The 23,493-nt window shown below is 43.0% G+C and overlaps 5 protein-coding genes across 10 annotated transcripts in view; 2 read left to right on the top strand and 3 right to left on the bottom strand.

Moving 5' to 3' along the window:
- Nucleotides 1–154: 154 nt before the first annotated feature.
- On the bottom strand, nucleotides 155–2,966 carry trmu (tRNA 5-methylaminomethyl-2-thiouridylate methyltransferase). Its single transcript, XM_078101599.1, has 11 exons — nucleotides 2,763–2,966; nucleotides 2,427–2,592; nucleotides 2,232–2,338; nucleotides 1,945–2,067; nucleotides 1,683–1,855; nucleotides 1,558–1,611; nucleotides 1,396–1,462; nucleotides 1,147–1,247; nucleotides 821–965; nucleotides 654–736; nucleotides 155–557 (listed from the first exon to the last, which is right to left on the bottom strand). Exons 1-11 carry the CDS (start codon nucleotides 2,842–2,844, stop codon nucleotides 408–410), a joined length of 1,251 nt encoding a protein of 416 aa, XP_077957725.1. The 5' UTR covers nucleotides 2,845–2,966; the 3' UTR covers nucleotides 155–407.
- LOC120817840 (phenylserine dehydratase) lies at nucleotides 2,926–5,769 on the top strand. 2 transcript variants are annotated; one of them, XM_040174448.2, is made up of 7 exons: nucleotides 2,926–3,061; nucleotides 4,044–4,221; nucleotides 4,294–4,475; nucleotides 4,570–4,700; nucleotides 4,780–4,928; nucleotides 5,045–5,134; nucleotides 5,284–5,769. In XM_040174448.2, the coding sequence occupies exons 2-7, from the start codon at nucleotides 4,044–4,046 to the stop codon at nucleotides 5,523–5,525; spliced, it is 972 nt and encodes a 323-aa protein (XP_040030382.2). In that variant the 5' UTR covers nucleotides 2,926–3,061; the 3' UTR covers nucleotides 5,526–5,769. The 2 variants fall into 2 exon arrangements, with proteins under 2 accessions (XP_040030382.2, XP_077957726.1); XM_078101600.1 differs by having other exon boundaries at nucleotides 3,036–3,147.
- tprkb (Tp53rk binding protein) lies at nucleotides 5,766–7,821 on the bottom strand. Of its 3 annotated transcripts, none has more exons than XM_040174451.2 (4): nucleotides 7,406–7,821; nucleotides 7,110–7,232; nucleotides 6,767–6,877; nucleotides 5,766–6,419 (listed from the first exon to the last, which is right to left on the bottom strand). In XM_040174451.2, exons 1-4 carry the CDS (start codon nucleotides 7,544–7,546, stop codon nucleotides 6,333–6,335), a joined length of 462 nt encoding a protein of 153 aa, XP_040030385.1. In that variant the 5' UTR covers nucleotides 7,547–7,821; the 3' UTR covers nucleotides 5,766–6,332. The 3 variants fall into 3 exon arrangements, with proteins under 3 accessions (XP_040030385.1, XP_040030383.1, XP_040030384.1); XM_040174449.2 differs by having other exon boundaries at nucleotides 6,701–6,877; nucleotides 7,406–7,809; XM_040174450.2 differs by having other exon boundaries at nucleotides 6,752–6,877; nucleotides 7,406–7,809.
- Nucleotides 7,773–10,983, top strand: alg10 (ALG10 alpha-1,2-mannosyltransferase). 2 transcript variants are annotated; one of them, XM_040174446.2, is made up of 3 exons: nucleotides 7,773–8,181; nucleotides 8,691–8,888; nucleotides 8,969–10,983. In XM_040174446.2, the coding sequence occupies exons 1-3, from the start codon at nucleotides 8,017–8,019 to the stop codon at nucleotides 10,028–10,030; spliced, it is 1,425 nt and encodes a 474-aa protein (XP_040030380.2). In that variant the 5' UTR covers nucleotides 7,773–8,016; the 3' UTR covers nucleotides 10,031–10,983. The 2 variants fall into 2 exon arrangements, with proteins under 2 accessions (XP_040030380.2, XP_040030381.2); XM_040174447.2 differs by having other exon boundaries at nucleotides 7,807–8,281.
- A 7,305-nt stretch (nucleotides 10,984–18,288) lies between these two features.
- Nucleotides 18,289–23,493, bottom strand: part of LOC120817868 (copine-8) — a 65,781-nt gene continuing 60,576 nt past the window's right edge. Inside the window, exons 20-21 of one of the 2 annotated variants that reach the window (XM_040174498.2) lie at nucleotides 22,380–22,589; nucleotides 18,289–22,231 (exon numbers count right to left, since the gene is read on the bottom strand). In XM_040174498.2, coding sequence (XP_040030432.2) covers nucleotides 22,386–22,589 — 204 coding nt within the window. In that variant the 3' untranslated portion in view covers nucleotides 18,289–22,231; nucleotides 22,380–22,385. Of the gene's footprint in view, nucleotides 22,590–23,493 lie in introns of both variants that reach the window. The other variant, XM_078101598.1, reaches the window with a different exon arrangement.

Below are 23,493 nucleotides of genomic sequence, written 5' to 3'. Positions count from 1 at the left end.
TAACTCAAAGGAAATCACAACTGTAGCAATTGAAATAACAGAGAACCTCTTCAACACCAAATAAAGTACATGTACATGAACAGCAAACACATCATAAAGGTCATGATGCAGCAGATAAATGGAGGCAACGCATCATGTTTGATTTGAGACTTGATTTCTTCTTTCAAAATGTTACTTTATTTAAATTATTGCATTACATCTCTACACGAAAAGCACGGAGATGGTTTATCGGAGCAGCCGGCAGAAAACGGTTTTGTCCTCGTTCTTTTAATACCTTCAAGTTTCTGAAGACAGTCACCAGTTTAGAGTCTCTTAGAAAGCCGCCATGTCTCAGTAAGAACCTCATGAGCAGCTTGCTCTCCGTAGTGGAGCACACAGGCTCACCACGGCCGGGCTGCCAGGTCGTCTCAGCTGGCTGGTTCAGGGGTCGGTTTCTCCTCGTGGGGCGCGGCTGTCACCAAGCGCTCTCTGCCCCGCTGGAGTGTGTATTCACTGGGCCCCAGCTGCATGATCTTCCCACTACCCAGACACTCGTCTCCTTTGTACAGCACAGCAAACTGAGGGGAAGCAACGTTGAAAGGGGCTAAGGAAGTGTGCAGTATAACTGGTAGGCTCAAGCAATTACACTGTAGTCTTTGACATTGGTGCGTTACCTGTCCAGGTGTCAGAGCTCTGATTGGCTGGGAGAGTGTGATCCACACGGAGCCGTTCATGTTCAGCGTCACTGTGCAGGGAGCTGGGAAGCCGTGAAAAAAAAGAAAGTAAAAGTGAGTAAACACTTTTCCCATCACTGTGCGTACGCTAACGACGCAAAACTCACTGAGAGGCATCTGGTGGATGAAGCGGAAATGACACTCCATCATCTGGGTCTTGATTAGTTCAGGAGGCGGGTCGATTGTTAGCCAGTGGAAGCGGTCCGTACCAACCGTGTCACGGAAAAGAGCCGGGTGATTAGTAGTCGGAGCCTGATTGGTCAGACATTTCGAAGTAAAGTAACAGGAAAACAATGGTTAAGTTTGTAACAGTGTTGCACGCCTAATTAAGCTTGAAAAAAAAGAGAACAAACTTGATGCAAATCCTAAATGTTGGTGAGCCTTTTATTTTCCCTTTATTTAACTCTTTAACAACGTAGACAAACCTTCTCACCACAAACACGTCTCCAGTATCGGTGTCTTTGTCCACCACAAACCAGGGGTCTCTCTGCCCTCCAATTCTCGCCCTCTGGCCAAGGGTCAAAGTGAACCAGCCTAGACAAACAGACCAGAGAAGGAACAGGAAGTACACTATGAGAGCTTTTAAGTGTCAGAAGTTTGGAACACAAATCATAAAAATGACACTGCGGTTCTTCCTTTTGTCAGAGGCTCACAGTTAGAAAACCTTAAACAGCGAACATGCCTTTGTGTGTTCCCATGACAGCCCCGTCCTCAATGGAGATAAGGTTCCCTGGTTTGGGTTCCAGATACTGGAAAGAGAACAAAAAAAGAACAATAGTAGGTGTTAAAAAAAGCATTTGCACATCTGTTATGTTGAAAAACTACTGGAGTTTTGAACTCTTACCTCCATAATGAAGTTTTCAAAGTTTCTTTCTCCAATGAAGCAGATGCCCATACTCTGAAAGATCAAGTTTACTGTTGGTACACAACTTGATTTATTACTTTTTTCATATGCGCGTGTGCCGCTACCTCTTTCTTCTTCAGCACATGGTGAAACCCAGCCTCAGCAGCAATCTTTTTGACAAAGTCTTTGGTGAGTCCTGCCAGCGGGAACGTGGTTTGTCGCAAGGCCTCCTGGGAGATCTGACAGAGGAAGAAGGTTTGGTCTTTGAGGAGATCTGCTCCTTTGTACAACCTCACCGCTGGGAAGATAAATGACATTTTTTTCTTGGTTAGATGGTTTGACCTTAGACGCTATTGCTGTGGTGAACTTTTACGGTCAAGCACTTACGATTTCTGATCTCAAATCGGTCTCTGAAGAGCGTGGTCGGCGGCGCCAAATGTGTCTGCTGGAACACTTCTTCGTCTTCCTGTGACGTCCTGGCGTAGTGGCCTGTTGCCATGGCATCAGCCCCTGAGTCAGCAAAAGCAAAACGCAAATGAAAACGCCACGCCTATTGCGCTTGACATTGGAATCAGTTAAATCATCTCATTTCTAATCACCCCCCCAACATTTACCATAAACAAGCCCCTCGGAATGAGTTCATATCAGTGTGCGAACACATTGTGACCACATACCCAGAGTGTCGATGGCGTACTTGTGGAAATGGTTGAATTTTATATGCCTGTTGCATAGTATATCTGGATTGGGCGTCCTGCCCCTTTCATACTCCTTTAAAAGTTTACTGAAAATGACAGAGGCATGAAAGGTTTACATTAAAGAGTTACACAACTTAAACGCGTATGTGATTCATGCATGGCTGCCACGAATACCTGAAGACTTCATGCCAGTACTCTTTGACATAAGACACCTGGTGGAAGGGGATGTCCAGGGCCTGGCACACTCTGTAGGCGTCCTCACAGTCCTTCTCGGTAGTGCACGTCCCACTCTCATCCAGTGAGTCCCAGTTCTTCATAAAAACTCCTGTCACACTGTAACCTTTACGTGAAAGAAAGAAAATAGCAGCAAGTCTGACTTTTGATTTATATAGAGAAAGCGGCTTCAACTGGTTGGCTGACCATTTAACATTAGCAAAGGGTGTCAGCGTGTGGCTGTGTGTGTGTATGTGTGTGTTTGTGTGTGTGTCAGACATGACAGGTTCTTCTCACCTCTTTTCTTTAGTAACAAAGCGGCGACGGAGCTGTCGACGCCGCCGGACATGGCGCACACCACGTGTCTAATGACACCCATGTTTTCAAAAGGCAGTCCTTTATCTTAGTACTATTCTTCTTGCGTAACTAAGAAAAGTCTCCGTGGTGACTTTCTTGGGCGGCCATGTTTGTGGTCCATTTAATAATGACGTCCGACGAGAAACAAGTCTCAGAGGGGAACAATATGTTGCCGGTGGGAGGAACCAACAAAAACGTAACACTGTAAACATCACGGAGAAATCCAAACAAGTGAGACGGTCAGTGGGAATAATAAGCCTCGTGCACGAAACACAACGTTGTGGTGTACTTTTATTTAGTAAAAAAAGAAAGAAGAAGTAGTCGGGTTTGTTATTCAGCGTGCATTCGTTGCTTTTTATAAATCTGTGCGGATTATTCAGTATTATTATTAGCATAGCAAAAAAGAAATAGTAACGTTAGCTAATAAAATAACTATTTACAATATTGTTTGTAATTTGTACATGTATTCAACGTCAGATAGAGTAGTGTAAAGGGCTGATGTGGAATCCTGTAATCAAGTTTTATTAAAAGACTTGAAAAAGTTAAATGAATTATTAATACTAACGTTATTATTAGGCTCAATACACCATTAGTTCTGAAATGTGGGTAGGTTTACCTCTGGGAGTACCTTTCAAAATATTATTTGATAAATATTCAATAGTATAGTCAATAAGTATAAGTGTAAGTTTATAAACTGAAAACTCAGAAAAACGATGGAGTTGTGGTTGAAGTGTTGCAGAAACGCTGCTGAAAACTGCCATGAATATGAAATAACTAACTAGTTGGGGAAAATTCTGTCAATATTCAGAAGAATATGTTTTGATGGGATTTATGTCCACAAGTTGCACTTAAGACTTTTTTTTTCTGTGGGGAAAGATGAGCCAACAGTAGCATGAAGCCAGCTTCATTTTCATCTCAACCAAACATGCAAGTCGTGTTGGAAAGCCACCAGAATGGTTTAAGAGGAGACTTTCTTAATACAGATCCCCTCAGGTCATTTTTCCAAAGCCCTGGAGACCTCTTGTTTGGTGTCTTAGCTAAAGCCAAGAAACTATTCACTATAGCCTAAGACCTGTTGGTTTGGACCATCCTGGACACATAAATTGTACCTTTGTCAAAGAGATATATATTGATACTGACGGTTATTAAATGCCCATGCTTTCTCACCCAAAATGGTGCCTCCACAATGCAAATATATTGCTGAATTTTTTCGCAACAAAGATGGGTGAGGTGTCCGCAGACTCCGTCACCCTGGACCTGCTGAGAGATGCCTGGGAGACGGTGAGAAGCAGCCCCCTGGGTGTCATCAACACACCCATGATCCCCTGGTGCCAGACCACCCTGCCTCTCCACCTCCGCTGCAACGTCCACATCAAACTGGAGAACATGCAGAGAACTGGTAAGACAAAACCACTGATTCTTCTTGCGCATCAGCTCACTGCCAAAGAACTGTCCTACTTTTGAATGACAGGGTCATTTAAGATCAGAGGAGTGGCCAACCAGTTTTTCAGGAGACCTGAGGGGGGTAATTTTGTCACCATGTCCGCCGGAAACTATGGGAAAGCTTTTGCGTACGCCTCTAAACACTACGGGTCAAAGGGCAAGGTGGTGATGCCCGAAACAGCCCCTGTGTCCAGATCCATCCTGATACAGGTCAGAGGTCATCGGCTGACAGAATTAATTGTACTTTGTTTTTCTGTACCAACCTGAAATAGACTAATTCCTTTGGTATCATTCCTGTCCTCAGAGTTTCGGGGTGGAGGTAGAACAGGTCCCCACATCCTGTCTGATGAACGTGGTGAACCGCTGCGTTCAGGAAGACGCCATGACCTTCCTGCACTCTTACGACGATCTGGATCTGATAGCAGGACACGCCAGGTACGCTCAAGGGCTGGAATAAGGACAATTCTAACTTCTATGTATTAGAGCAAAGTCGAAACCTGTGTGTTGTGTACAGTCTGGGTTTAGAGGTGCTGGAGGTGATTCCTAAGCCGGATGTGGTGGTTGTGTGCTGTGGAGGAGGGGGCCTGCTGGCCGGTGTAGCCGCTGCAATCAAATTGTCAGGCTGTGATGGGACCAGAATCTATGGTGTGGAACCAGATGGAGGTAAAACTAGCACACAAAATGGCATCATCTACAGCTTTAGCTACAGACCTCGAGCCACGGGGTCGTTTTCAGCAGCCGGTGAACTTTGGGCTTGTTGTGTTTCTGTTCAAACCCAGCCTGCACCATGTACAGGAGTTTCATTGAGAAGAAGCCAGTGGGTATGGAGGCCGAGAGCATCGCCTCAGGTCTCGCTCCACCTTTTGCAGGTATCATGCAAGTTGTTTCTCTCAGTCTTTCTCTCCGCTTTAAATGACGGATGCTTTAATTCAGATTTAATCTCAACATTTCAAGTCCAAAGACCCTCTTATTGTTATTGATGCTAATTTTGGGCTCTATCCCTTTTTTTCCATCCCAGGCACACTGCCCTTTGAGTTGTGTCAGCGTTACGTGGAGGGGATCGTCCTCATAAATGATGACGAGATCAAGGCGGCCGTGTCCAGCCTGTACAGGTCCGGCCTCGTGGTGGAGCCGTCGGGCTGCGCTGCGTTCGCTGCCATCGTAAACGACAAGATACCCGAGCTGGAGGGGAAGACCGTGGTGTGCATCCTCAGCGGAGGGAACATCGGAAAAGACGAGCTCGTTAACTTCCCAGGCTGACAAATGTACACTACCGTGATGTGACTTTTGTTAACATATTTTGAAGAAAAAAAAGAAAAAGCTTCAGAATCATTTTAGTGTCATTTTTCTGTAAATGTAACAAGGGAGATTCAGAAGGGAACATATTAAGTTAATTAAATGAGCTTAAAATCAACTCTTGATGAGTTCCAGGTGCCACAATCTCAAGTGTTGTTGGTTCCAATGCGTGCAGCTGCAGTCTTATTAAATAAACATCTCAATCTCATGTAATGTTCTCTGAATGTTTATGTTCCGTCTGAGTGAGCGAAAGTAAAGAGACAGCCGAAGGGCATTTTACATTTGGCTCCACAATTTTAGTGTCACTATACAAGTCTTTCAATAGGATTAAAAAAACCAACGCTTCATCCAAATGTTTTAGACAACCAGCACATTTCATACGCTTGACTTCTTTGGTTGAGAGGGTTTGACTGAATGTCTCCAGACCTTGCAGATATTTGGCCCAGACCATTTTAGAGTAATAAATCAGACTTGCTAGCATGTGACCAGTTTTACATTACCCCCCTACTACCCTCCCTCTCCCCGCCCTGAAGTTGGAAACTATGGGGAAATGCAGAAATAAACAAGTGCTAAAAACAGTTTAGACAGTGTGAGCAGAAAGAAAGACAACTAAAGTTGATGAAAAAATATTTGAAAAATGAAGATTTCTTTGAGTTTGCGTTGAGACAAGGTTTGCATCTTCAGGGACAAAAGGAAAGACATTATCAATATGAATTCAAATCTCATAAAAAAAAGGCAACCATCTTTTTAAAGTCCTTTTTCCTGTTGAAGCTACATGACGTCCTTCGTGGCCATCCTGCATACAACCGCGTCCAGCAGAGTCCCACACTTCTCCTCCTGAGGGGGGATTTTATAAAGCTAAACAAAAGACAAAAAATGTGCTAGATTAAAAGATACGTTACTAAAATACATTTCAGGTAGGACTTTGAACATAACTAGGTATCACATTTTGGAATGAAGGTGAAAAGAATTCTAGCGGTTCACCCATTCAGATGAATAATAGTGAATATACAGTACACTGCTTGTGTGAGCGTGTCCTCCATTTGACAAAAAGAGAAGAGAAAAAAAATCAAAAGAAAAGAAAAACAGCATGGTTGGACAGCATGAATCACATTTAATTAATTTAGGAAGAGAGTAACCTTTTTGATTTTTGCATGATCTGTCAGCGTGGAAACATCTTCTGCTGGTACCTGCCGTCCGCTCACCCTGGCTGTGATGTCTGACAGCAGCTGTGGCTCATCTTTGTCATGAACCAGGACCACGAGGACGGAGTCATCTCCATCAGAGCTCCCGAACCTTTTGAACGCCTCGGAGATCTGTATTATGGAAAAGCATACATACTTACATAAATACATAAATATGTTGCACCTACTTCAGGGGCCATCCACAGCGAGTAGAATGAAAGATTACGTTTCCATGGCAAATAGTGCATCTACAACAAATATCGTCTAAATTGATGAACGCATAACAAGCATTTTCAAATTAGAATTAGATAAAGATTTATCTAAATAAATATAAAGATAATAAAGTTTGGTTTTAAGTACTAACATTATTAGTAGGCGACAGGTTGAAGATTATTTCTGAGAACAAACTCCTGGTCTTCATTTTGCCCATTTTCTGTAAGGAAACAGCCTTGTTGGCAGCTACCAGCACCTGGAAAGGATTCACCAGCTGTGAATGATAGAAGCAGTTTGACAATGAACGAGCAGCACGACGTTTATCAGACCCATTTGGTTCAAAACACAGCTCTGTATGGGAAATACTGCTATCAATGATATATAAGAACACGCCTTATGTACATTAGCTTGAAGCTAATAAAAAAGCTGAATAAAAAAACATCTCACCATCGTCGGGTTAATCAAGGCACCCTTTATTTTACCCTCCACCGCACACTGTCTCAGCTCGGCAGCATTTTGGACGTCCTTGAAAAGCATCTGAGTCACCTTGTACTCGGGAAAGAGCTCTAGTTCGTGTGTTGAATGCATGTTGGACAACTGTGAAGGAAATTGCGGTTCACGTGAACGTCTGCACACGGGGGGGAACCATAACACAGTGACACCACGTCGGAGCGTAGTTCCGGTCCCACAAACTCAAGAAAATGATATCTTAGAGATGTTCCATTTAAGTGTATTATATACGTTTTTGGTAGCTGATATCACACTTGCTACCGCTTCAGAAGAGGGATGCTTAACTTAATTTGGCACAACCCAGAACGAAAAACAATAAAAGCATTTTCCGTGCCGGCTGATTTTCGGAGGCGGACCGCCAACTGTCAAGCAGAGAACGCTTCCGTTTATCAATCCGGGACAGAGTTGAACAGGTTCCCCTCCACGTCCAGAGAGAAAGAGAGAGTGCGGGGCTTTAACACGCGTACGCACCGACGTGCAGAATACTTCACGTTATCGCAGCTGGCGTTGAACTGCATTCAAGTCCACGACGCGTTCCGTCATCAAACATGGAGAAATTCGAAGGCTACATCTTCACTGCGCTCTGCAGCACCAACTTTTTGATATCCTGCCTGCTGTTCTCCAGAGTCACCCGGGAGCAAAGGGAGCCGTACATGGACGAGATTTTTCATGTCCCGCAAGCTCAGAAATACTGCCATGGAAAATTCAACGAGGTAGACACGGTGGCGCTTTAATGTGGCCACCAAAGGGCGACGCTTTTGTTGTTGCGGATTAAGGTCAAATAACTGCGGAGCTTCCGTCATTTCGAACGACGTGGGTGCTTTTGAGTTTTTAATCCCCCCCATGCATACACAGAGAATGGCATTAGAGGGGGTTTATCTGCTTAAATATACTGTAGATGTCATGCGAGGTGCCTCCAGCTTTCACGGGGCTGGAAGTAGAGATTAAAGGATCAGAATCGACTCTTTGACCACCAGGCATGTGAACATTTGATGTTTTAGTCATTCTAAAGCACACCGTTGTTCTTGTTTTCCCTCAAGTAACTGAAATAGAAGACTTCCATTGTGTTAGTATTTCACTTTGATTAAGTTTGGTAAACGATCCTCTCCCAAATTGGAAAGACATCTATGCATACAGAATTGTTATCACCAACATTTACATGAGAACTCTTTAAGTAAACTTGGTGGAATTTCCCTTCACCACTGTTGTGATCCTTCCGCAGTGGGACCCGATGATCACCACTCTCCCGGGCCTCTACCTGGTCTCCGTGGGAGTCATCAAGCCCGTGGTGTGGCTCGCTGACCTGACGGGCCAGGTGGTGTGTTCCACGGCCATGCTGCGCTTCGTCAACCTGCTGTTCAACTGCGGAAACCTTTACGTGCTCTACCTACTGGTCTGCAAACTGCACCTGCGCGAGAAGGTATTCCCGGGCTGCGACGACGATCACAACGCTCACGTGTGAGTCCTCCCGCTTCTGATGTTCTGTTTCATCTCTTCCAGACGAGAAGCACCTCTCGCAGAGTCCTCTCGGCGCTGTCCCTGTCCACCTTCCCCGTGCTCTACTTCTTCAACTTCCTTTACTACACCGACGCCGGGTCCACTTTCTTCACCCTCTTCACCTATCTCATGACGCTCCACGGCTGCCACAAGGCCTCGGCGTTCCTCGGCGTCTGCTCCGTGCTCTTCCGTCAGACCAACATCATCTGGGTGGCGTTCTGCGCTGGCACTCTGGTGGCCGCCCAAATGGACGAGGCCTGGAGGGTGGAGCGCTCCAAAAAGCGGGACGAGAAGTCCCCCGCGCCCCAGGTGCCCCTGTCGTTGGGCGGCGCCAAGAAAGCGACACTTTTCGCGCTGGAGTTCCTCGCCTCCCCCGGCCACGCGAAGGCGGTGTTGCTGGTAGCCTGGCCCTACGCGGTGGTCGGCGCGGGCTTCCTGGCGTTTGCGGTGCTGAACGATGGGATAGTGGTGGGTGACCGGACGAGTCACGAAGCCTGCCTCAACTTCCCCCAACTCTTCTACTTCCTCTCCTTCGCCCTCTTCTTCTCGCTCCCCGTCTCGCTGTGTTACCATCGCGCCCTCCGCTTCCTCCAGGCTCTGAAGAAGCAGCCTTTCTTTTTCCTCTGTGTCACGTGCGCGTGCCTGCTCCTGGTATGGAAGTTCACCTTCGTCCACAAGTACCTCCTGGCAGATAACCGCCACTTCCCCTTCTACGTGTGGAACAGGCTCTTCCAGAGGCACGAGCTGGTGCGCTTCCTCCTCGTGCCCGCGTACGTGTTCGCGGGCTGGAATTTCCTGGACGCCTTGAAGCCGCACTCGCTCTTCTGGAGCCTGGCGTTCCTGGTGTGCCTGGTGGCCGCGACGGTGCCGCAGAAGCTGCTGGAGTTCAGGTACTTCATCGTTCCCTACCTGATGTACCGCCTCCACATGCCCCTGCCCTCCTCTCCCAGACTCGTGGCAGAGTTTCTCCTGTACGCGGCGGTGAACGCCGCCACGCTTTACCTCTTCATCAGTAAGACCTTCCGCTGGCCGGACAGCACGGCCCCACAGAGGTTCATGTGGTGAGCCGACGGGACGAGCGTCTGATGGCAGTTACCCAGACGTTAATGGGATTTAGGTACAAAACGAGAACCACAGACTCCCGCAAAGTCTCAGAAGAAAAGCTTCGGGTTACATTTCGATAAACACAAATGGCTTATACCTCCAACATTTTTGTACAGTGGTGTGTCAGTCGGATGGTGTTTTGGGGTCATCATGTGTTACGCTGAGAATGAATGAATGCATATTTCTAGTTTTACCGTGACAGAGAAAATCTAAAAGCATTAAATTGCATGCTTTTGAGGTTTTAGTTTCACCGCCAAAGGCCACAAACCCTGAAGCGATGCTGTAAATTTACTGTTAATGAGTTCACAACATGAAAAATCAAGAGGTAATCCATTTTTTAAAAAGGAACGTTTTGTGTGGAGGGGTTGGTGTTGCAAATCTGGTCTGAATTTTGTTAAGAACAGACGATACGCTAAAGTTGTTTTGACCGCATCTGCAATTTTTGGATTAAATGTTGATCCCTCTTCAGGGAAGGAAAGTCAATCATGTCATTTTGAAAATCGTCTGCCGGTTTCAGGGAATTGTCGAGGACCGCTTTTGATGCCCATGACTAACTGTTTTGTATTATAAATGTAAATACCGTGTCCAGTTCTATCAATTGATCTTTAAAGAAAAAAATAAACGCGAGTTGAATATGATATGACGAGACCAAAAATTCCAGCCATATTGTTCAGAATTGTATGGGATGTTTTTTTGCAATGATTAAGATTTTTTTTTTTTCTTACCAGTGCAGAACAAATTTGACTCACAGATTTGTTAATAATCATGAAGTAATACACGTTTTCAGATTTTTTTTTTTTTTACTTTGACAAGCCATAAAGAGCCACTGGATGTTATTCAGAATGTAGATGTTTTTTGCTTGTTATGTGTACTTTTGAATAAAATGACTCGTGCACCATGAAGTCTCAAAACAAGGTGTGTGTCTGTCCTAATTTGCAAAATAGATACAAGCATGGTGACCGTCCGCCAGGGGGAGCTATAAGACCAATGAGATCACTCAAGCTCCTGTGATCATTTTTAGACTGATTTTAAACGTACATTTAAATCAGAATCATGCAATTTAAACCTCCTTACGTTGTGATCAACAGGTCGCTACCACATCGTTGTGCATATGGTGTTTAAGAGTAATAAACCTTTCAGTGTGATTTTTACTACATGAAATTGAATTGTAACACTGCTCACCGAAAACAAAACAAGATGGCAAAAGTAAAAACGTTGGATCTTGAAGCTTCAACACTCACCAAAATCTGTGGGAGACTTCATGGTGATTATATCCACTGCTGGTTTCTCCCTTGCAGATTAAGGTTTAAATTTGCCGAACGCATATTCAAAGGTTTTCTCTTTATTGAACCTCCCATTGCATGTCAAAACAATAGTACATTTGTCACTGATTTACAGAACAGCATTATTTACTAAGGATGTCATGTTTCTGTTTCTTTGTCTCCTTGTGAATGTGTCACCCACATGCAAAGTTTTCTCACAAACTGTAACTCATCAAAAGGGCTTCAACGAGGAGGACATTTGTTTTTCTGGAACCCAACGAGGAGGGCAGAACAACATATTAACACACTGAGATAAATTAGTTTTAGTGTATGCTACCAGAGTTTATTACTAAAACATTGCATGAAGGGGAACATGTGCAGAAAATAATTGGGATGAGAAAAGACGGAGGGGGTGGAGAAGAAAAGCAGTACTGAGAGAAAAACAGATCCACAGGCACGATATCACAGCACAGTAAGAATCTCATTACAAAAAATGTGAATATAATCACTGCAGTTTAGGTTTATACTATATAATAGAATCTTCACGACTGGTCGTGTTCTGCCATTACACTGGCTTCATTGTATACACTTTAAACATAGTTTTGTCCTACAAAAACAGCCATTTGTTAGTCAATCCCTCAAATATGTACAACTTGGAAACACACGTGTTTGGTGGAAGCTAAATCTTTGTAAATGGCACCTTTTTTTTGACATATTAGCTGTAGCTCTTGGTCACTTCGCAGGGTCACAAATGCATAAGTAAGTAAGTCTGTGGTACCGGACAGTCAAAATACAAAACGTTTAGCCTTATTTTTTTAATTCTTCTTTATTCAAAATCTGCCATATAGTGCAAACTAACTCTTTGTCTGACAGGTGCACATTTCATTTAATATTTGGGTTATTTGAAGATAAAAAAGAATCACGAAAATATTTAGGTACCTAACTATTTGGGTGACGTCGGTGTCACGTGTCGCCGCACGCTCACACATATTCACGTCTAAAACGTCTAACGCGTGACTGCAGAGACCAAACCAAGATGAAAGGCCACAACGGCGAGCTGTTCCCGTCTCGCTTTCTCTCTCACGCACGTAAAAAAATAAAAAAAATAAATAAATAAATAAATAAAGCGCACGCGACGAGAGGCTCCCCGCACCCGTCGCGTGCGCGTGCTGTCTCACTGCATAATGCGTCGCTGGCCGAGGCGTAGACGCACACGTACGCGCACGCGCGGCTGAGCTGTGATGCATTATTTATCTCCCCCAGGTTAGGAAGAACAAGTGGCCCAGTATGTACTGCTAATTGAGACAAGGACACACTCAGTGTGTGCGTGTAGGTGTGTGCGTGTGCGTGTGTTTGTGGTAATAAACACAGCAAGAGCAATAAAAAACGCGGCCAAGTGGACATTTTGTCGCCTTGTTGGAGTTGGTGGACTAGAATGAAGAAGCACGATCTGTGCTGTAGCTCTTCATCTGTTTTTTAAATGTGGCGATATAAAAAAAAAAACTGTCTGTAGGAGAGACCTTATTAACTTGGGATCATCCCATTATGACAGTAAGTACTTTCCTTGGGATTTAATCAAGCTGCCGACTGCGGCTGGATTGCACCTTCAAACAACGTAAACACAGAGGCAGAAAAGCAGATGGAGAAGCAGAGGACACCATATGTTACCGTGACATGTCAAACCGACTTCATTCGACAAGGCTCCCAGGAGCAACAAGTCAATTTCTCTTACGATGATATTTTTTTTGCTGCAAAAAAACAAAAATCGTGCAGGCAGAAAAATCACACAGCAACATACTGCAGTAATCCATTAACAAGTAATACAAGGTGCTAAATCAAAGATACGGTTAGTTTGTATTATTATGAACAGGTATAAATTATATTATCATATCATTTATAATGACCACTATAGAGTCCAGTCATTGTTGTTTGGCCTTTGATGACAAGCTGCTCACCACAACACTTTGTGGTCCGGATCAACAGTGAGGGGCGGATGTTCAACCTTTTCAACCTTATCGGGAGAATAAACTGGTCACAGAAGGTCACATTAAAAATAAGTAGAAAACAAGATAGTTGAGTCTTTTAGTGAAAAATGTTTTAGATTTTTAATATTAAATAGGTAAAGCCAGATTATGAAACTGAGATGGGAAAACGTATATGGAGTTGTACTGTACTAAGACGTGTTATGTGTCATAATGTGCGTGTAATGCTGAAAAGTAATAATCTTTGACTCAAGATAATCAACACGCAGCTAATGAGGTGCCGTTGATTTATTTAGAATGTTGTAAAGGAATGTCATAAGTATAATTCAATAAAACAATGAAGCGCTAAATAAATAAAGTGAAGAAATCTGTGGCTCACATGCTCTCTCCACAAATATAAATCTTATGTTTACAGGCAAGAATAATGTGACTTTAAAAGTTACACAATGAACTCTGTGTGCCTTCCATCTTTTAGCATCTTTACAAAAACAATTACAGCACACAACCAACATGTTCTATTTAAACATGAACGGTGGGAGTTGAGTGGGCGGAGCGTGCCGAAACATGTGTTTTGCTTTATTAACGGCACACAGTAATTACGCAACCTGCCCACCTTCACATCACTATTTCCAGCACGCTGCCTGTAAAACTTTTATATTGTGCTGGAGAATTTTGTAAAAAAAAATTTAGGAGTGTCCTGATGAAAACCGTCAGGTTTAGAAAATCCTAAACTCTACACTGCCTGAGTTTCCACTCTGTGTTTTTAATTTCTGGGGAATATTCAAATGAGATCCAACTTTAGCTCCATCTCGGTGGCAGGTTGCTAAGCTACAGACTTTGTCAGGAAGTGACAAGCGAACATAATTACAACCCTGTTTGACAGACAACGACCACAGTGTCACTTAGACCGACGCAAGCGTTGAGACATTGAGTCTTTTGAAGGCACAAAAAAACTCACACAACCCTTTGCATCAGCTAATTACCACATATTCATTTGGTGAGTTTAAACAATTAAGGGGGAAAAATAATTGAGTCCCGTTTCCATATAGTATTGCTGTTGTCATCTAAATGCTGAGTATTCTTTGTTCGAATGCCAGGTTATTACTTCTTGCATTGTCAGCATCGTATCCCCCAGATGCAGCTTGCTATTGGTGGCTTTGATGTGTTTATTGAGCAGTGTGACTCCTCTGGTGCGCGTGTGTGTATGTTTTCTTGTTACGATGCTCTCAATCCTTCTGTTCCTGCCGCTGCATTAGATGTTGATCGACGATGATATTAGCACCTTTCCTTCGTTCTGCCTCTCTCTTCACTACCTCAATTAATCCACCCATCTCATCCCCTGTAGCCTCAATGGATGCCTGGAAAATAAAGCTAAGAAACCATAGGATCTAGGGGTGTAACGATTCATTCACTGAATCGATTAATCGATTTATATTTCTGCGATCCAACTGAATCGATCTGTGCTCCGCAAATCGGCATTCCGGACGACATATATCGATTACAAATCGATTGAAATGGTACATAATCGATTGTATCGATACTTGGAAACTGCACATTGGATTTAAGTACAAAAACTGTATGGATGTGTGTTTGTTTGTTTGTTTTTTAGCACTTTGGACACGTTAAACGTTACTGGATTCAGTCTGCCTGTCTGTGACGTCATCAGTACGCAGCGGCAGCCGCGAGAAACTCTGAACAACAACAAAACACAGCGTGGCGGAGACGACTACGAGCAAGACATTTACAAACCAACTTATCGATCCAGCGTGTGGAAACATTTTGGCTTTTGCAAACACGGAGGTGTTCTAAATAAGTCGGTCGCTGTTTGTAGAATATGTAGAAGCCAAATAAAAAACCACGGAAACGAGACAAATCTTTCCGGCCATCTACTAAGGCGCCGTGGGATTAAACAACGCCGACAGTCAGGCACCTCTAGCAGCGTTACCGCTGCAGCAGCAGCAGGTAACTCCAGCTCTGCAGACACCTCAGGCCTCGCCAGCACCAAACTCAACATCACAGTAACAGTTGCCAAGTTTATCTGTAAAGACATGCGGCCCTACGATGTGGTTGAAAATACGGGGTTCTGTGAATTGATCCAAACATTGTGTAATTATTGTGTAATGTTTACATTGAAAATGGCACTTGATTCAAATAAAAGGTTAATACATTTGCCATTAATTGTTGTTTGCTTGTTTATAATATCCATATTTAATTTAAACCTGATTTCCTTACAAGAAACAACAGGGATCTCAGAAACTTTGTCTGCACTGTCCAGTAAAGTTACTGAATCAATTTCAAGTCACTGAATCGAATCGTTCTAAATTAACCCAGATCGTCCATGAATCGAATCGGAAACCATGAATCGCGATTCAAATCGAATCGTTGTTAAAATGAATCGTTACACCCCTACTAGGATCACCTGTGTGTGCGTTAGAAAAGAAGACACAAATAACCTTCGCATTGTAAAATGCCCGATGCAAACATTGTGATATAGTCTTTATCGGATTCCATTTTTTTTTGATTTTTCAGATGAATCATTTTGGAGCAGAAATCAATTGCTTCAGGTGTTTTTTTTAATAGTTTTAAATCATATCACTGGCGTGTAAATTGGAGGACAAAACAGTGAACCACATCTTACACTACCGGCCTTTTGGTTATTTCTCACGACTGATTCTGTTTTTGTGTGCGCATTTAAAGTTGTTTTTGAGTGCACAGACAAACCCGTGGCTGAACAAATAACAAAGAACACTCGCAGTTGCTGCCGTGCTGTCAAAATGCTGTTTTCATGTGTGGAAGATTCTTGGGGACAATGTGCGTTATTTAAACCTGTCCCACAACATGTAAACGAGTAGTTTCGACGAGTTCCCATGCATCTGGCTCTAGGACAGACAAAGGAGTTGCAACTGAAAATAAACAACACTACCAACAAAAATGAGAACAATGTGACACGTGGAATATGTGCTATGCTGTTATGGCACAGAAAAGGAAACTCAAAATAAGGACTGAAACTGAAGTAACTGAGCAGCATGCAGTCAGATCAGGTAGGTTGTAACCAGAAAAGGTGAGGAGAGTTTCCTTGATGACCTGACACCATCCTCCAAAGGGCTGCAAACAAATTACACCATTAGTGTTTATTTTAGATACAAATACATAATGAGGATTGTCCATTATATTAAAAAACATCTATGTGGTATTTCATATTTGGAAGGTTTAACTGGATAGTTTGTTTATTCCAGCAGACACCAAAGTAGTCTCTTGTTTGACACAAAGATGGATTTAATAAATAGCGTGTGGTGGAACATTTTTTCATCACTTCTGAAATAAGTCTTTATTTCCTTGGACAGAACATGCACACGGTGTTACTACCCACCCACGCGAACACCAACACACCTACCCTGAAATGAGAAATCTCACCGAATGTATCCCCCTCTGACATGGAGCCCTTCCCTCATTGCTTTCCTGTTTTATTTAGATGAACAAGCTTCATCTAAGCTCTAATTTTGGTTCACTTCAGGCCACCAATTCCACGGTTTCGGGCTGGATTTCGCGCTGGGCCAAATGGGGAGCCAAGTTAGCTTATTTGCCCTGCAAATACATGCAAATGGGTTCTGTCATAATTTTCTGCTCCGTAAATTTATGAGTTTATTGATGTGATTGATATTGAAGTGGAAAAATAGACGTGGCGACACCTGAAACCCTCTAACATACACGACAGGGTTGATGGTGATTGATTGGGGTTCATGAGGACGGAAGGACAGTGTGTGCACACTAGATTACACCCGTCACCCAGAGCCACGTTATTTATCAACATGACATATGTACTCAGAATGTCTCATTTTATTGTCACGCAAGACGAGCCAATCCAATCTGAAATGCCAATGACGCATTCCTCGTTAACCTCGTCCTCGCTAACCATGTGGAAAACTCAACGTCTGTTTCTACACTAACGTGTGGTTGAAGTAATTTAAAAGCTAAAACTAGGTTACTAAGTGACAGTAATACTTTATTTTCTGATATCTCTTTGTTAACACACTCGCAATCCTTCTCTGTAGAACATGCTGTTTACTTAAATAACAGGCCGTCAACCTGCAGTATGCGAGGGCTCATCGTGTGTTTATTTCGTCAAGACGGAAGCAGATGCGGGAGGGGGGGGGGGGTTTACAGGAATGTTAATTGCAACTTTCCCACATATGGTGAAGACTGACGAAGTTGCCATGTAAACATCAGCTCACATGGACATGTACATGGGACATTAGTGAGGGATGAAGTGAGTGCATCCATGATGTGATGGTTTCTTCATCCATTTGTTAAATGGAAATGGAGGATCAAAAGGGTTTTTTTTTTACCCCCACTTTAAGGCTACGCCAAGATGTCGCCAGCTCCGGTTTCCTGAAAATCATTGTCCTAAACAACAAAGCCAAACCCAAAGAGGCAGGAGTGAGACTGAAAAGATCCTAAAATGCTAACAAAAAAAAAAGCTGGATCGTGACTTTTGAAAATCAAGGATCTCCTGCAAAGAACTTGCTGAGTTATTAGATGTTGATGAAGAACTCTATCAACCCCCCGGCAGATTAACAGACACATTTTGGTATTTTGGTGACACGGGGCATTGACAGTCTGACTAATTGGCCCTTTAACCATGTGCCAATTACTCTCACAAATATTTTTCAATTTGTTTTCCTCGTAAATAGCTGCTACTTCAGCAGGCAGATGAAAGAAGTTCACCATGGCTTGTGGTTAAATCAGAAGGGGTCAAAAGGACAGAAAAGAAGTCACACGCTTCTGAGGTTTTGCATCAGCCTTCAATGGTTTGGTAAAGGCTAGAGGTCTTGTGTGTTGTATAATTATCTTATCGGAGGAAACAACATGTCCTAATAAGCTATGAGAGAAGACAGAAGAGAAACAGAGACGAGGAAAGAAGGGAGTCAAGGAAATTCAAAACCTCCTTCAAAAAAAAGAAAAACCCCAAAGCACGTTTTTTGTTTAATATGAATATTTATTTAAAAATCCATAGTTCGATACAGAAATAGTCATCTATTATATTTATAATCAGACAATCAGTACTTCAGCCATGCTTTCTCTGATTATATCACAGGTTCAAAAAAGTACAAGATAATAGTAATCCATAATTTGATTTGTGCAAAGAAAAATACCCACTACAAAGCAATAGAAACACTAACACAAAAGAGATAACCATTAATGAAACAATTCATTTTTCTGAAGAAGGCATTGTACAATTCCAAGAAAATCAGAGAAAGATTTAAGGCCATTTTGTACAGTTCATTTTCATATAGATGTTTATATTTCAAAACACTCAGTTTTTAACAAAAGGAACTGGTGCATCCTTTGTAAAACTGTACATGCAAACATAGTGCACGTTGTTAAGAAGATAGGACGAGCATACAATATATTATTTGGATAGCTTTAGTAAACAAATATCTTATATGTTTACACCTCAAATAGTCTATTAAAACACTCTTGTAAAGGCGCTACACACATACACACTTGAGCACACACGCAAAGTACACTTGTATCACACACACACACACACACACACACACACACACACACACACACACACACACACACACACACACACACACACACACACTCTCAGGGGCTCTGTCCATGGACAATTAAAAACGTTACTAACTGTCCACTCCAAACAGACCAACACTAAATAACTGGCAGCAATGATTGTGGCGGTACGGTGTATTGTGTATTGCGTGTGTGCATGGAAGCAAAGTGAGCAAAATAATGATAGAATTAGCAAATGGAGACACGAAAACACTGAAATTGTATATTTGTATTAATGACAATATTTTCATTAGAAACCCATCAATCTGAATTAAGATGGTTTGACTTCCCCTCTTTAAATTTTCGGAAGGTAGCTTAAAGTAAAAAAAAACTAAAGTACTAACTAAAGTAACTGATTTTACGTTACATTTTGAATCACACATTACTCATTTTTTTTGATAAATGGACTGTCAGGAAATAATTGAATAGATAAACTTCAGCTTTGATTTTTACTCATAAAAAAGTGGTTTAGTGAGGGTTGGTTTCATAAAATATATGAATGCTGTTAATTAGATAAACTGTCCTGAAAGGATTTGCTGGAGAACCAGTGACTAAAAACATGAGGTAATTTGGCCATTGAAATCCCGGCGGCTTCCTGCAGGCAGTAGCGGTTTGTATCGTGCGTACCATGCGAATCTGGTCAAAAAATATAAATGGCTCAGGATGACGTGAATGTTTATGCTACCTTGTTAACGTAATCCAACTTCAGACAGATTTTGCTGTGTAACTGCGTTACTTTGACTCTTCTTGTACCCCCATTACACTGTTACATTTCAACAGTAATTTAGCACTAATTTTTATCACTTTGAGGCGTACAGAGTTTTCCCTGAAGATCTATAAACCATAGTTTAAGTTTCCCGTCGATGGGCTTGTGAGCACAAAAAAAGAAATGTTTTGCTTTTATCTCTCGAATACAGAGTTTTTACCAGAAGGGATTCATGCTAAATTTGTCACCGAGCACAAACATCAGAGACTTCCACCTCCTAAAACATGATTCCTTTTCTGACTCCCCGCAGCGCTGGACCTTCAAGAGTTGGCAGGATGTAACTTTTACAGTAATGAGCTGCTCATTTTATGTCCTAATGATGTGTCAAGCTTCACATACGACTGCAGCGGCGAAGCAAAAACGCCCAGACGCACACAAAAACAGCTGGTCCACTCTGCTACAGGGAATGTACAGGAGTGCAGTTGTGGGGAAACAAAGATAATTTTCAGGAATATCGAGCAACAAGCGATGTATGAGATTCAAAACAAATTGTTTAAAAATAACCATCTTCAAGCAAACTGATGTGTAGTGATATTTGGGCAAGACAACAAAAAAGAAAATTGTGCGAGATGATGACAAAAGTGACTGCCACAAGTGTGTTGAAGTCTGTAATCCGAGAACTTTTTTTTTTCTGGAAACAAATGAAACATTGGTTACACACTCGTGTGTGCATGGTGCTGGTTTGATAATACGCAGAGACCTTGTTAAAAAGTATTTTTTTCAGCAATTGTTTTTAGGGTGATCCAATAAAACCAGAATAATAATAATAATCACATATCCATCACCGAAAACACTGACAGATCCTTCCACATTCACAACGAAAAACACACTCATTCTTCATTAGTAGTTATTTAAAAACATTGTTCATTTGGAAAAGTGTCGGACATCCTCGATGACTGAGAAAAATCAAGCAAATTACCCTCCAACACGTGATTGGCACATAAGAAAACTAACATATCAAAATCTTTAGCAAAGCTAAAGGTGCAATAAAAAAAGGTACATAGTGAAAAAATGCAATGGAACAAAAAGCCAACTTAGGGAAAGTGTGTTTATCTCTGAATTTTTGACCACTGGGCTCTTTATGCTCCAACGGCAATTCGTTTGAGAGCAGCATTTAAACGTTTTAAACGAGGGACGGGGACGTGGTGTTAGACGACATAATGAGACAAAACCCCTGGGCACGTGGGCATCATATTGCCAAGGCAGTTTGGAGGAGACCATAGAGAGAGAGAGAGAAAGCGAGTGAGAGAGAGAGAGAGAAGCTATGCAAATTAATGTTTGCTAATGTGGGCCATACTTCTTGTCCCCCTGAACTCTTAAATCCTGAATCCGAATAATAAACCAGGTGTGTAATAAAGCCTCAGCTTGCATTCCTCCTCTGTGTGTACGCTTTTGCTTACCTTTTTAACGTAGCCGGTGTGTAACATCACAACGCTATGAGGTCTGGGTAATCCCCCCCAGTAAAGAGTGTGCATAACAGAATGATGAAGGCACCAGATGACTCAACAGTGGGGCGCCCCTAAACCCTCAGCTTTAACAGACTTTGAGTCTGTGGGCGTGGACATCGGTGTTGGCCCAAAAAGTGGCGATCTGAGGTCGGACTCCTACCCTGAGCTACATTGAAGTTTTTACTATTCATCCTACATGAAGGTGAACATGAATGTTTGTTCCAAATCCAATGACAGTCTGTCTAATAATTGTTGAAATATTTCAGTCTGGACCGAAGTAGGGGGGTCAAATGAATTGGGATTTTTCTTTTTCGGCTTGTCTATTTGAACAAAAGGTGTCGGATGGACGCACAGCTTCTAAAGGTGACGGAGGCGTAAGAGAAAGAAAAGAGGGAGAGACAGGGAGAAAGGCTGCAACAGGGAGACAGACCTCAGACCAGTGCAGACAGACGTGAAGAGACAAATGGAGATGCAGGCAGGTAGGTGGACAGACACCCCCCCAGCCACAGACAGAGACAAACCGTTGGATTGAAGAGGTAGTGCAGGGTCACTATATGCATGCACTTGACTGAGGCTACACTCATGCAAAAGGTTTGTACAAACACCAGAATACGGTACGGTACGGCACGGTACGGTACGGTACAGTACAGAACGGCTACCAGGACCTGCACTGCTGCTACCTGACATGCACGCCAGGAGAGAGAGAGAGAGTGAGAGAGAGAGAGAGATTCATATTGAAACTATGTGTATATAAAAGTATCAATAGTAAAAATCCTTGTTAGTGTTTGTTGTAAACAATGAGTGAGTCTGAGAGAGCTAGAGAGAGTTAAAATATGTGACACATGTCCAGTTATTTCGAGATTTCTTTTTTTTTTTTTTTTTTTGTCGGGAGACATTGTCTTTACAATGTTTCCAGAGCTGTCCTACATTTCCTCTTCCATTCCTTCTTCACCTCCCAGCTGGAATTCAGACTCTCCGAACCCTCCCCGGGGCCTGTACAGGTTTCCCAGGCGAGAGAAAAGAAATCCCGGACAGTGACAGGAATGCTCGACAGTGGAAGTAAACAGACTCTCGTTGGCTTTTCCTGGCCTCACAAGTGACACTCTCCTGGCACGACATGCAGCTTCCTGAACACGAGAAAGACCACCGTGATCCACGACGACAAGGCATGGAGAGCGGCTTTAGGGAAGTGGAAGTACTTTGCACGGAAAAGTTCAGCTGACCCCCCCCCTGACTTTGAAACCCCCGCCCCCCCCATCCGACAAGCCCACCTACCGCTTCTCAAATATCGGTCTGTATCGGCAGCCCCGGCGGGTTATAGGGGGGCGGCGTGTAGGGAGGCGGCGCCGGCGCCGGCTTGATCCCGCGGGTCCTCATGTAGGAGAGGAACTGGTCGGGGATCTCGGCCAGGACGTCTTTGGCGAGCCGGGCCATGCTGAGGATGTGGTTACCAGTCCGGTCAACGTAGTCCCTGAATGGGACAAACTGAGAGGGGATAACGGGAGTTTAGTGTTGAAGGGCAATTTGTCGCTGGAAATGGAAAGCTTTCTTTTTTACATCTGCTGGAAATTAAAAGACCCGTTTCACTGGGTGAGAATGGCAGACTTAAAGCGGCATAGCAACAGTAGCTAAGGGGGACGGGGCTCGGAGGACGGTTAATCAGGAGAGTTACGAGAGACCAGATGGATTGAAAAGACAAAGAAGATTAAGGGCAGAGGAATGAGTAGGAAATGTTTGAGAGCAAGAAGCGAGGAGGAGATATCAATTTAAATCATATAACGTAATGTGTCCTCTTTGTTGCACACTGTTTGAAGAGGAAGGCAAGATTACTGCTTTAGAGAAGACAGTTCCTCCTAATTAAGACGCTGCAGATTTGTCCTATTTTCTGGTGGTGAATGTAACAACTTTATGCAGCACTCGGAGAACAATCTGATCCCTGAGGTCACTGAGATGAGCAGCAACCGTGGATACAACGAAATGTGCAAATTAGTGATGGTGTTTTTACATTACATTTTACATTTGCTATTATTGAAGCTGGCAGGAGCCATTTGGGAGCTGCTGGTGTGCGAACGTGCTTCAATCTTTAAGACGGAGAGAGGAGACAAGCCGACAGCCAGCAGCTACATAGTTAGCTCCATTAAATGTCTGGGAAAGGTCAAGAACTCGTGAGTAACAGGTCGGGAATCATGTAATGTTAGTGGTAATCGTGTGGACTCGTCATCCCGAAAGGGAAACCTGAACCTCGAGGAGTGCTGATGTGCAAACCGTGGTTCTGATACATACATGACACAAAGCAGTACCTGCTGATATGAACGTCATTGAAACGTGGGTCTTTTTAAATATTCTGTTAGTAAACTGTTTCTAAAAGATCAGATGTGGCTGCTTGTTT

Source organism: Gasterosteus aculeatus, chromosome 4 (assembly GCF_964276395.1).
Source record: "Gasterosteus aculeatus chromosome 4, fGasAcu3.hap1.1, whole genome shotgun sequence".
Lineage (NCBI taxonomy): Eukaryota > Metazoa > Chordata > Actinopteri > Perciformes > Gasterosteidae > Gasterosteus > Gasterosteus aculeatus.
This window is presented reverse-complemented; position numbering and strand designations above follow the sequence as displayed.